This window comes from Carcharodon carcharias, chromosome 7 (genome assembly GCF_017639515.1).
Source record: "Carcharodon carcharias isolate sCarCar2 chromosome 7, sCarCar2.pri, whole genome shotgun sequence".
Lineage (NCBI taxonomy): Eukaryota > Metazoa > Chordata > Chondrichthyes > Lamniformes > Lamnidae > Carcharodon > Carcharodon carcharias.
In genome coordinates, this window is record NC_054473.1 from 16,618,805 (window position 1) to 16,631,755 (window position 12,951).

The 12,951-nt window shown below is 41.4% G+C and overlaps 1 protein-coding gene across 1 annotated transcript in view; it reads right to left on the reverse strand.

The window, feature by feature from the left end:
- Positions 1-7,821: 7,821 nt before the first annotated feature.
- Positions 7,822-12,951, reverse strand: part of LOC121280559 (protein phosphatase 1M-like) — a 29,383-nt gene continuing 24,253 nt past the window's right edge. Inside the window, exons 9-10 of the mRNA XM_041192691.1 lie at positions 11,332-11,480; positions 7,822-9,890 (exon numbers count right to left, since the gene is read on the reverse strand). Of these exons, the coding sequence (XP_041048625.1) occupies positions 9,743-9,890; positions 11,332-11,480 (297 nt within the window). The 3' untranslated portion in view covers positions 7,822-9,742. The remainder of the gene's footprint in view (positions 9,891-11,331; positions 11,481-12,951) is intronic.

Sequence of the window (12,951 nt, forward strand, 5' to 3'; positions counted from 1 at the left end):
GTCCAAATTTTTAAATACCCAATTAATGTAAACAAGCAGAAGTATTTAAAGTGAAAACCTGAAGTTGTTCCATCATATAAAAATGGCAAGCAAATTGTTCCCCCAAGGCTTGTTTTGCATAAGCTGTACTATCACACATAACAGACAGGCACATTGGTGTGAACATAAATGTGTGAAGATAGTGCTTTTAAAATAAGTTCTCCTGGGTTATTCGGTGGCATTGCCTTGCAGAATGTGCCCCAAGTGCTCATTGTTCAGGTCGCTTCGGCAGCAACTCTCAAACCATTGAGCCGTAAGGATTTTCACAGTTTCAGGTTGATCCAGACCTCTTTCGGTATCTATTTATCACAGTTGGGTTGTGATCAGGAGTGGGAGCTCAAACCTATGTTTACTGCCGTAACATGGTGCTAAAATGAACTGCATCACAGTAGTCCAGCTGAGAGGCATCACGTATAACCTACTGAACAAAAACAACAAATCTTTCAACATCTGTTGTGAATGCAAAGTCTGGATAAAATATGGGTTTGGCTTGCTGGTAGTCTGCAATATTAGCTAAGAATTCGTTAATACTCTTAACTTGTAATCTGGAGACCCACATCTCTGGTGTCCTTCTGTGACTCGCTACCATAAATACATGAATTAAGATAATTTTTAAAAATAACTGCTTGGAATCTTAATTTGCTCTTTGCTTCCTATTCTTTCAAAGTAAGACAAAGGATGTATTCCTAAATCATCTAAATATCTGGGAGATAGATATGAGTGCTATATAGAGTGTGCTGGAGCCTTGTCTGTATTCAGTATTACCTGGAGGGTTTAAGACCAGTATTATTTCGTGGACCAGAGGCTCTCCAGATTTTGGCTCGCAAAGGAAAATGTTTTGCTGTCCTCATTTCCCTTCCAAGGGATTTGCTTGGCTCATCTTTAATGGACAAGCTGAAGTTAAACTTAATGAATCCATGCCTATAACCTAGACTGATCAATTCATTTCAGTGTGGTGCACCATACAACCATCTGGCCTTTACAAGTTGGAAGATGCACCAACAAGGGCATGAGGGAAGAACACACATGGCATTTAATTAATCTCACTTTATCATCATCTGTTATGTCTGTACATCACAATCCAAGGATAAATATAAAAAATACTCTTGTACAGTGAGTCCCTGTTTTAAATCATGCTGCTTTAACATCAGTTAGTAATGGGGCCTGTATTCACCAGTTTCATTTTAAACTCATCTAGTGCAGGGTCTGCCATAAGGTTGCTTGATCTGAGGTGTCATTTTGGAGAGGCCTCTGCTGCCCCCTGAGCCTTGCCATCACCCCGCACCCTCCAGCTTACAGCCTCTCTTGTTCCATGACCCTCCAGCTTGTGACCTCTGCCATTCCTTGAACTCTCTCCCTACCAACCCTCCGGCTTGTGGCTTACATTCTGCAAGTTCCTACTGCTTGCCATTCATCTCCAGAGCCTATGCCCATAGCAAGGATTCAGGAGAGTTAAGTAGGAGAGATGAGGCGCAAGAGGTTTAGCTAGTGGAAGGATCTGGAACCACCAGGAGGACCAGGGAGCAGGTGAAACCACGAACTGGAGGGTCGGCAGCAAGAGGGAAGGTGAGGGGAGTGGGATGCGTGACCGAGAGGTTCAGCAAACAGGAGGTAAGTAAAAAAAACACATTTTTAAATTTTATTTTGTTATTTCACTCACCCATATAGGAATTTAATATTTCAACTTGTTGGGTATAGGTTCTATAGGCCCAACCGAAAAACACAACCATCGCTTTTAAGAAAATCTGATTCCTGAAAAGTTCAACTTTCAGTGAATGCAACTACAACTTTAAGTGAGGACTTGTTGTATTGAACAAATGTAATTAACATGCCAAAAGTAGTGAATATATTTTTGAAGTGCAATGAATAACCAAAGTTCATCTTCAGTTGAAGAATGCACATGAGTGAAGAGGAATCTGGAAGTGGACAGCTAGAGATGCTCCCTCAGGCCATGGGAAATCTTGGAATCCTAAACTGATTAATCCACCTCTGCTGTATGGGATCTTGGCATCGCTGGTAAGGTCAGCCTTTATTTACCATCCTAGTGAAATCGTGATGACTCAAACTTGGATGACGCAATTCTGGTTAGTTGAAGTTATCAAGCATTCCCATCAGCAAAATAGCAAATCCTATACAACAATGCTCATGATAAGCTGAAATTTCAGAAATAGACGGTAACCTAGAGACTAAAAAGAGTGAAAAAATTAGGGAAATTAATATCTGCAGAGATGAAGTGTTGGAGAAACTTGGGCTAAAATCCAACAAATCCTTGAAATCTGATGGCCTACACCCTACGGCTCTAAAAGAGAGAGCTGCAAAGTTAGTGGCTATGATTTTCCAAAATTCCTTAGATTCAGGAACAGTCCCACTAGATTGGAAGTTGGCAAATGCTACACCTTTCAAGAAAGGAGGGGGAGAGAAAACAACTAAATGGCAGTTAGTCTAGCATCAAGTTGTTGGGAAAATTCTGGAATCTATTATTAAGGAAATCTTAACAGTGCACTTAAAGTAGTATGATTAGAACAAGTCAACATAGTTTTACTCAAAGGAAACCTTGTTTTATTAGAGTTTTTTGAGGATGTACCCAGGAGGGTAGATAAAGGGGAACCAGTTGATGTAGTATACCTGGATTTCCAAAAGGCATTTGCCAAGGTGCTGCACAAAAGGTTAATAGGCAAAATAAGGGCTCATGAAGTTGGGGGTAATATTTTAACATGGATGGGGGATTGGTTAATAGATAGAAAACAGTGGGCATAAATGGCGCTTTTTCAAGTTGGCAAGCAGTGAATAATGGAGTGCTGCAAGGATCAGTGCTGGGGCCTCTGCTATTTACAATCTATATTAATGATTAGGTGAAGAGACAGGGTAATGTATCTAAATTTGCTGATAAGCTAGGTAAGCTGTGGGGATAACACAGGCTGCAAACAGATATAGACAGGTTAGGTGAGTGAGTAATAAGCTGGCAGATGGACCGTGATATAGGGAAATGTGAAGTTAATCACTGGTTGTAAGAATAGAAAAGCAGAATATTTTTTAAAAGGTGAGAAACTTGTAAGTGTTGATGTTCAAAGACACTTGGGTGTGCTTGTATGAGGAATGCAGAAAGTTAGCATGCAGGTGCAGCAAGTGATTAGGAAGGCAAATGGCATGTTGGCCTTTATTGTAAGGGGATTGGGGTGCAAAAATGAATAAGTCTTGCTAAGTTGTACAGGGTTTTGGTGAGACTGCATCTGGAATAGTGGGTGCAATTTTGGCCTCCACATTTAAGGAGGTACGGCGAATGTTCATTAAATTAGTCCCTGGGATGAGGGGGTTGTCCTATGATGAGAGGCTGGATAAATTAGGCTCATATTCTCGAGTTTAGAAGAATGAGAGGCAATCTCATTGAAACCTACAAAATTCCGAAGGGGCTTGGTAGTGTGGACGCTGAAGGATTATTTCCACTGGCCAGGGAATCTAAAACATTGGGGCACCGTCTCCGGATAAGGGCTGATCATTTAGGACTGAGATGAAGAGGGTTGTGAATCTTTGGAATTCTCTGCCCCAGAGGGTTGTGGATGCTCCATTGTTGAGTTAAGGGTGGAATTAAAGTTACAGTTTTGGTGTCTTGGAATTAAGGGATTTTGGGGAGTCACCCTGGCTAATAAACTGGGCCACATGGGGTTCACCTGCAGTGACGGATGGCTGGACCGATTCAAGACAAGGCACAGCATCATCTTGCACGCAGTGAGCATTGAGGGTGTGGTGGTTACAGCAGTAATGACAGATGATTGCCTCCAAAAGGATCTGGGCTGTGTCTTGAACGCGTATGCACCAACAAGGATTTTTAACAGAAATGAAACCAGACTGTTTTCATCATCTTTTGCCAGACCACACTTTGATGGTAAAGGTGAAATATGTAATGGTGGAAAGCAAAGCAAGGAATGTGGCACATGCTATGGTCTGCGCCAACATGGAGGGCACTGAAAAGCTGCCGCTTGTTGTGACAGGGAAGTCCAAGAAACCATATTGTTTTGCGCATGTCAAGACACTAGCCACCCAGTGGACGGCCTCTAGCACTTTTGAGAAGTGACTCAGGGATAAACTATCAATGAAGGAAAAGGACGATTACCATTGTTACAGACAACTACCCCATGCATGCCAACACCATCAGCCTAAAGAGCATCAAGCTGATGTTCTTGCCTCGCAACAGCAAGGCCAAGCTCCAGCCAATGTATCGGGGTGATTTAGAACCTGAAAACCCCCTCCCGATGGTAGCTGATCTCAGGTTGTTAAGGTCATTGATAAGAGGCAGGAGTGCAATCTAACTGTTCTAGAGGCCCTGTTTGCAATAGGAAGGCATGCACGATGGTGATGGAAGTCATAGTTGCTGACTGCTTCCACCACATTGGGTTCAAACAAGTTATGACTGCACAAAGGCATCAAGAATGAGGAGGAGCAGGCTGAGGCCAGCCAACCTGGCCTGGAAATTCCAGCAGGAAAAAGCGATGGAAAATTAGGAGGCGGATGATGCCAAACGTCGCACAATGGAACTGACAGATGATGTGATCGTAGATCCAGTACAGTCTTCAACCAAGGAGGCTAATGACCCTCCTGAAGTGTATGATGATTGCTCACCCACCTGTTTCCCTAGCCGATGCCACAATGGCTATAGAGATGCTCCAGGGTTTCACACTGCAGCACAAAAACACCGGAAACGTGTGACTGCATTGACAGACTGTATCGCGCATGTCTGAAAACTGCAGAAAAAGGTTACGGAGTTTTTCTGGAGCTAGCCCCCAACATTTTCATTGCAAAGCCCCAGCCCTTTTGCAAGGTCAAGTCATTGTAAGATGTTAATAAATCGAATAAAGGTTTTTTTTGCACACTTACTGCTTTACTGTGCTTTCATTTGACATTAGAATCTCTTTGTTTTTAACATAGTCTGTGTTTGAGACATATCGGGTTATCTGAAGGCACATTCATGTGGGAACAGGGCCCTCTTAGCTATGATGACGCTCTGCCTTACCTGAATTTGCAAGCAGGTCCCCATGTATTCGACTCGTCAAGATTTTACTGTACACTATAGTCTTTTGTACTGGTTTTGATACAACTGTGGGGGTTTGCTAGGCCATTTCAGAGGGCAGTTAAGAATGAACCACATTGTTGTAGGTCTTAAGTCTCAAATAGACCAGACTGGGTAAAATAGCAAGTTTACCTTAAGGCACTAGCGAACCAGTTGGATTTTTAATAACCATCTGGAAGATTCATGCTTACCATTACTGACACTATTTACTTAATGAGTTAAATTTATATTCTCAAACTGTTAGGGTGGGATTTGAACCAACTTTAGTCCAGGTCTGTTGGAGTACTAGTCCAGTAATTTAACCACTATGCAATTCTCTATTACCTTGATTTATTTAAAATAGTGAAGGTCTTCTACTTCTTTAAAGGCAATATGTCCCTCTTCCCACCTACTCATTTCAGCAACGTCCTGTCACACCCTTCGATCCTCTGCTTTTTCCTTTGTAGGCATACTCTCCTCCCTTCATTCGAATGCTGACGGCTGAGCCTTCAGTCATTTTGTCTCCATCCTGTGGAATTTTTTTTTCTCAACCTCACCGTTCCCCCCACCCACCCCCTGCCTCCCCGTTTTTGGTTGTGGGTTGTAATGCTGTTAAATAAACAATGAGCACTAGGTGGTGTAATAGAACAAGAATGAGAAAATGCTGACTACAAAATCTGAAAGCACGAGACAGGGTGGAAAGATGCAAAATGTTTCCAGTAACTGTCAAAATTAGATGTAAGAAATTTAGAAGCAAGCAAGGACACATCCTCACACAATGGAAATTTGAACAAATGAGAATACTTTATGCTTATGGCTACATAAGTGATTATGCACACATACGAACCTCTGAACAAAGAGGAGTAGGCCATTCAGCCCCTCGAGCCTGCTCTGCCATTTAATAATATCATGGTTGACCTGATAGTAACCTCAAATCTGCATCCCAACTACCCCCAATAACCTATCACCCCCTTGCTTACCAAGAATCTATCCACCTCTGCCTTAAAAATATTCCAAACTCTTCTTGAAAAGATGGTGGAAGCAGAGTTTTTAAGACTCACAAACCTCGGAGTGAAAACATTACGCCTCATCTCCATTTTAAATGGGTGACCCCTTATTTTTAAACAGTGACACCTAGTTCCACAACAGGAAACATCCTCTCCACATCCACCCTGTCAAGACCCCTCAGGATATATGTTTCAATGAAGTCACCTCTTACTCTTCTAAACTCCAGCAGATAAAAGGCTAGCCTGCACAACCTTTCCTTATAAGCCAACCCACCCATTCCAGGTATTAGTCTGGTAAACTTTCTCTGAACTGTTTCCAACGGATTTACATCCTTCCTTAAATAAGGTGACCAATACTGTACACAGTACTACAAATGTGGTTTCATTAGTGCCCTGTACAACTGAAGCATAACCTCCCTACATTTGTATTCAATTCCCCTTGCAATAAATGATAACATTCTGTTAGTTTTCCTAATTACCTGCATACTAGCTTTTGTGATTCATGCACTAGGACACCCAGACCCCTCTGCACCTGAGCTCTGCAGTCTCTCACCATTTAGATAATATGCTTTTTTACTCTTCCTTCCAAATTGGACAATTACACATTTTCCCACATTATTGCCAGATCTTTGCCCACTTGCTTAACCTATGTTCCCTTGTAATCTCCTTATGTCCTCTTCACAACTTACTTTCCTACCTATCTTTGTGTCATCAGCAAATTTGGTATCCATTCCTTCATCCAAGTCGTTTAAATAAATTATAAACTGTTGAGGTCCCAGCACTGATCCCTGTGGCACACCACTGATTACATCTCACCAACCTGAAAATGACACATTTATGCCTACTCTCTGCTACCTGAGAAGCAAAACAATGTAAGATTTATTGGTTATCTCAATCGGATGTACCTAGATGCAGTTTCTCTTCCATCACCACCTCACTGGACCGCCTCTCCATTGTGCAGGGTGACTGAGGTCAATTATTCCCTCCTTTTTTGGCTACCCCAGCTGGAACCTAAAAAGCTTAGTGAGGACCAACAAGCAATTGTCTGAACATATGTGAGTAACGTTTCAATTTTGTGCTGGGCTATACTTACATTCTCCAATAGTTCAATGGGTAAATGTTTTAACTTTTATTGTCCATTGTTCAAACAACTTGTTTTTATTTATTTTATTATTTCACAGGCTGTAAGCATAAGTGGCAAGGCTAGAATTTGGTGCCTGTCCCTAATTGCCCTTGAGAAGGTGGTGGTGAGCTGCCTTCTTGAACTGCTACAGTACACACAGTGCTGTTAGGGAGTTCCAGGATTTTGACCTAGCGACAGTGAAGGAACAGCGATATATTTTCCAAGTCAGGATGGTGAGTTGTTTGGATGGGAACTTCCAGATGGTGGTGTTCCCATGTGTCTGCTGCCCTTATCCCCTTCTGGATGGTAATGATTGTGGATTTGGAAGGTGCTGTCTAAGGAGCCTTAGTGAGTTCCTGCAGTGCATCTTGTAGCTGGTATACACTGCTGCCGCTGTGCATCACTGGTGGAGGGGCTGAATGTTTAAGTGGATAGGGTGCCAATCAAGCCGGCGGCTTTGCCCTTGATGATTTTGAGATTCTTGAGTGTTATTGGTGCTGCTGCACTCATTAAGGCAAGTGGGGAGTATTCCATCACATGCCTGACTTGTGCCTTGTAGATGGTGGACAGGCTTTAGGAAGTTAGGAGGTGAGTTACTCGCCACAGGATTCCTAGCCTCTGTCGTGCTTTTGTAGCCACAATATTTATCTGGCTGATCTAGTTCAGCTTCTGGTCAACTGTAACACCCAGGATGTCGATGGTCAGGGGATTCAGTGATGGTAATGCCATTGAATGTCAAGGGGGAGATGGTTAGACGTCAGGACAGTTGCCCAAAACCTTGGCCAAAGGTTTTTAAGAATCTTAAAAGGCAGAGGAGTTTAACAAGTTTATTCCAGAGCTTAGTGCTGAGCTCTTGATCAAAATTCATCACCAGCTCCCCAATTTTTTTCTTTCAATTATTTAATTCGACCCCATACATTTCAGCATTTCAAAAATATACAAAAGACGTTTTAAGGTATTCCAACATCTGGCACTTAGAAAGTTGCAGAGATAAACCTCTTTGATAATCCTGCTAAAGGCTAAAAGGTTTATGAGTGACAGTGTGCCAATGAGGTATGATGAATCTCTGCAGTTACATTTCATAGATCCAGACCCAAGGGGAGCAACCTAGATACACCACAGTAAATTCGACACACACCAGACATTGAACCTGCTGTTACATTTACCGGGCATTATGAGGCTAAGATTCAGTAGACTTTCAAAAAACTGCCTTGGGTGTGAGATTCCCCAGGGATTCTCTCACTTATTCCCCGGAATGTTTGCAGAAGAGCTGCAGAGATCCCCAAAACTGCACATGTTCCAGTTCTAAAGCTGGGTTACCCCAGTTGCTCTATCACAGTTATGTCAGACGATGAAGGGAATCCCTGCAGAAACTCAGCCTCACGTGCTTTTTGAATGACAGATGTATACCTTTTTTCCCCTCCTTTAAGCACCTGCTGGAATATTTTGATTTAAAAAACATATAAGTAAAGTACCTCACAGTTTGACGAAATGTCTCAATATTTCAAAACGGCATCAATTAGTCAATCTAAAACAATCTTCGCTTTTTCTAGAGTTGTTTCGATGACAAAGCTGAGATTTCTGATGTCATCGGTGTACAGTTCAGTTAGTGCATCCATGTGGTTGTGGCATATGGTTCTGAGAGCCGATGTATTTTGAAAAGTCTTACCGGTTATAGTTGTGGATACTTACATTCTGGTCCTCTTTTTTCCGAAAAACTTAAGAAAATTAACTGTCCTTCAATATTTATACAGAGAACTAAATATGCATATGAGAAGATGGCACTGGGTGGGAGATGTCCCTCTCATTAACACATTATTAGAGATATTCTCTTTACCTACGGCTGGGTCTTTCCAAGTACATAGTTTCATTCTCTATTTTCACCAATACATTTGTAGTCCTTCAATCAAAATGCGTCAATTGGAATAACTTTACAAAAAAGCCCTCATTTTATACTTCAATATTCTGTATCTGAGGGACCCCCTCTCTCTGCAATAGTGTGGCAATGAACAAAAGAATGGACAGGAGACCCATTTCCAAACCTTGACCCATGTTGTTCAAACTGGTCCATCACACTCAAGTTGGTCAACAGCATAGATTGACACCCAGGAGTGGCCACCCAGAATGGGGCTTAAGCTGGGGGTCAGGAGTTGTACAGGAATGCAGTGCGGTGTGCCTTCCCTTTCGATTGGGAACAGTACCCACATCATTGGGTGAAAACCCAATACTTACCACACAACGCTCTCTCGTTGAAGTAACATTTTGCAAAGATAAAAGGAAACTTTCTTTCTGGTGGCAAAACATTAAGTGGATGAACTGAACGGCTATTTTTCCTGGTGAAGGTTCTCATTTAACTTGTGAAATTGCAAAGGGAAAAGGAGTGATCAGCAACTTGGGCAGATTTGCATGATGGTGTTTCCTCTTTGACCTGCAGCAATTCTGAAATCCACTTCGAACACAAGTTTAAGCTTGGAACACCAAAATCAGTGGGCAGCGACAGAAACCTTGTGGTTCTCTTCTGACCAAAATTTACACCGTGCCTCCTATATTGTGCAGTGGTATCACAAATACGGATATATCATCGAATGAAGCAAAGCTGCCATCTTCCAGTTTCCAGTCATTGTCTTGTGGTGTACCTCTTGCCTTATTTACAAGGCACTGGGCCAGCATTGTATACCTACAGAGATAAAGATGGGTTATATACATTTTGGAAGTTTGCTTTCCTTTCCTTTTCTCGAGCATACCTCACTCAGTGAAATTACCATTCTTCACGTGTGATATTTGACCAGGTTGGGCATATTTATGATAAGGCAAGTCTGAACTGAACATGTTCAACAGGTTTCACTGAACAAGTAATCAGAAATAATACTCTGACTGATTTTCCTCTCTGTAGCCTAGATAGATATCAGTTAACTAGCATCCCTTTCTACTAGTGTGAAGATAGATGCCATTTATTTTTAATATTTTTGGGAATGTGGTGGCATTCTGTAATGTAGGCTGCGAGTGTGGGGGGTGTAATTAAACTGGGTAAAGGTTAGTAAAGACAGCTCGTCTGTGGGAACAGAGAGATGAAAGGTAAAGGTACTGGATGCATGCATTTGTAATGGGAGGCTATGGTGAAGTTGGATTTCAAGTAAATAGGTTGGGTTTGAAGTTTGCATTATAAGATAAGTAGGAATTTGACTTTTCAGCTGTTAAATTTCAAAGAGTAGTTTAGAGAGTAGAGGCAATAGGAAAACATGAAAGATTTTTTATATTTTGGAAAAGTTGGGTTCAAAGAGGTGTTTGAGAACAATGGAATCCAGGATGAAAGGGAAAAAGGATATTTAAGGAAAGATGTTTAGGCAAGTTGTGAGGGGAGATGTCGTGTGACCAGCTTTCTGCTGAGAAAAGTTGTGAATTTGAAGCAGCCATCCAGTTTCAAGCCAGAAAAGTCTTTGTTTTCAGAAAGCAGTCTGTTTCTGAATTTCTTTCTGGGATTTCCACAGCAGAGTGGAAGAGAGTGAGAAGTTGTGTGGTATACCTGTCACTAAAGTGACTGCAATTTTGCCTTGGGTAATATTAATGGATTTTTATGCTTAAAAATCTATAAGGGAGCTGTTGCCAAGTAGTTTATTTGTGTGTTTTGGCCAAGTGGGTCGTTTTGGGGATGTTTTGTAAGACTGTCTTAACTGTGTAATCTCAATCTTGTGTGTTTTAAGTTTTTTTCCTTGTTAATAAATCTATTAATTTTAAAATCCTAAAAGTATTGCTGGGATTTTATTCTGCTGGGATCAGTAGTTTCCTCCTCATTTTCAAAATACAAATAGAAAGGGTTATGATCAGTAAGATGTTTCCCTCTGGGTTTTGGTTTGCTCAGCGAATAACATCAGCTGCGGTTGTAACCCTAGTCTAGCATAGACAGGGAATTGAACCCTGCAGCTTTTTGACCTGTAGGGTACGTATTACTTTTATAAATGGATGCACTGGTGCAGCAATGAATTGATTTCATGTCAAATCTTGAAGTTTGACAGCATGCATCATCATTAATGTCACCTTTGTTAAATTTAACACGTCTCACACTAGTGACCATAAAAATACAAGTAAGGAAAACAGCACAAATGATGAGTATCCTTTACCTGCGTGGATTATGCTCCTGATCTTCCAAAAATCTTTGGCTGGTGTCTGCCACTTCCTTATTAGATATGACATCCCATAATCCATCAGTGGCCATTATGAGAACATCACTTGGCCCAAATTCATGTTGTCCCAGGTCGAAGATTATAACCTTTTTAAAAAGAAAGGAAGAAGCTTTGATGAGTATAAGATATATGTGACATTTATGAGTATGTTTACTGATAAACCCATTAAGAATAATTTAAAATGTGTAAAAAAAAATAATAATTTTGGGGTATTCAGCTTCAGGTACAGGGGGAGTGCTGCAGTGTCAGAGCTGCTGTCTTTTGGATGAGATATTAAGCTGAGGCCCCAGCTGCCTGAAATAAAACAATATGTTGGAAATTTTTTTTAAAAAATTTCATTCATGGTATGGTGTCGCGGGCTAGGCCAGCATTTATTGCCCACCCTTATCTACCCTTGAGAAGGTGGTGGTGAGCTGCCTTCTTGAACCACTGCAGTCCATGTGATGCAGGTACACCCACATTGCTGATGGGGAGGGTTCCAGGATTTTGACCCAACGACAGTGAAGGAACGGTGATATATTTCCAAGTCAGGATGGTGAATAGCTTGGAGAGGAACGTCCCAGGTGGTGGTGTTCCCACTCAGCAGGTTTGGCAGCATCTGTGGAGAAGGAATCAGAGTTAATGTTTCAGGTTGATGAAATGATAAACTCATCGACCAGAAACGTTAACTCTGTTTCTCTCTCCCTGGATGCTGCCTGACCTGCTAAATATTTACAGAAATTTTTGCTTTTATTTTAGATTTCCAGCATCTGCAGTTTTTAGCTTTGACCCTATCAACCTGCTTGATTAGCTGTAAAAGATCCCAGGGCACTATTTTGAAGATGAGCAGGGGAGTTATCCCCAGCGTCCTGGTCAATATTTATCCCTCAATCAACATCACTGAACAGATTATCAAGATTATCTGATTGCTGTTTGTAGGAGTTTACAGTGTGCAAATTGGCTGCTGCGTTTCCAACATTACAACAGTGATGGCTGTAAAGTGTTTTGAGACAGCCAATGGTTGTGAAAGGTGCTATATGAATGCAAGTCTTTTTTTAAAAAAATGATGCTTTAACAAATTCACAAGGATTTGCACACATTAATTCAAGCCCAACATGATCGAACACATCGACTGCTGATATTTGGTTTTTTAAACTGCTGGCAGCAAAATGACAGACCCCTAAGCAAAATAATTTCTGAAGGAGAGTCATATGGACTCGAAATGTTAACTGTTTTTCTCTTCACAGATGCTGTCGGACCTGCTGAGTTTTTCCAGCATTTTCTGCTTTTTAAAAAATAATTTGTGTAACTTTATACTGATTGAGGCTCTTGGTTCAAATATAGCCATTAGTTCGTCAAGCTTCACTCTCTAGATCCAACATGCTGTGTAAATGCCTCGATGAGATTATAAGACTGGTTTCATGAGCACCCTCGAGTAGAACTGGGAATCAGACTGTACACAGTCCCGAATCCCTCCTCGATCCAGGGCTGCAGTTTTATGGTTGCTGGCTACTGTTCAATACCTTTCAATTATTTTTTCCTTTATTCTTTTGTGGGATATAGTTGTCACTGGCAAGG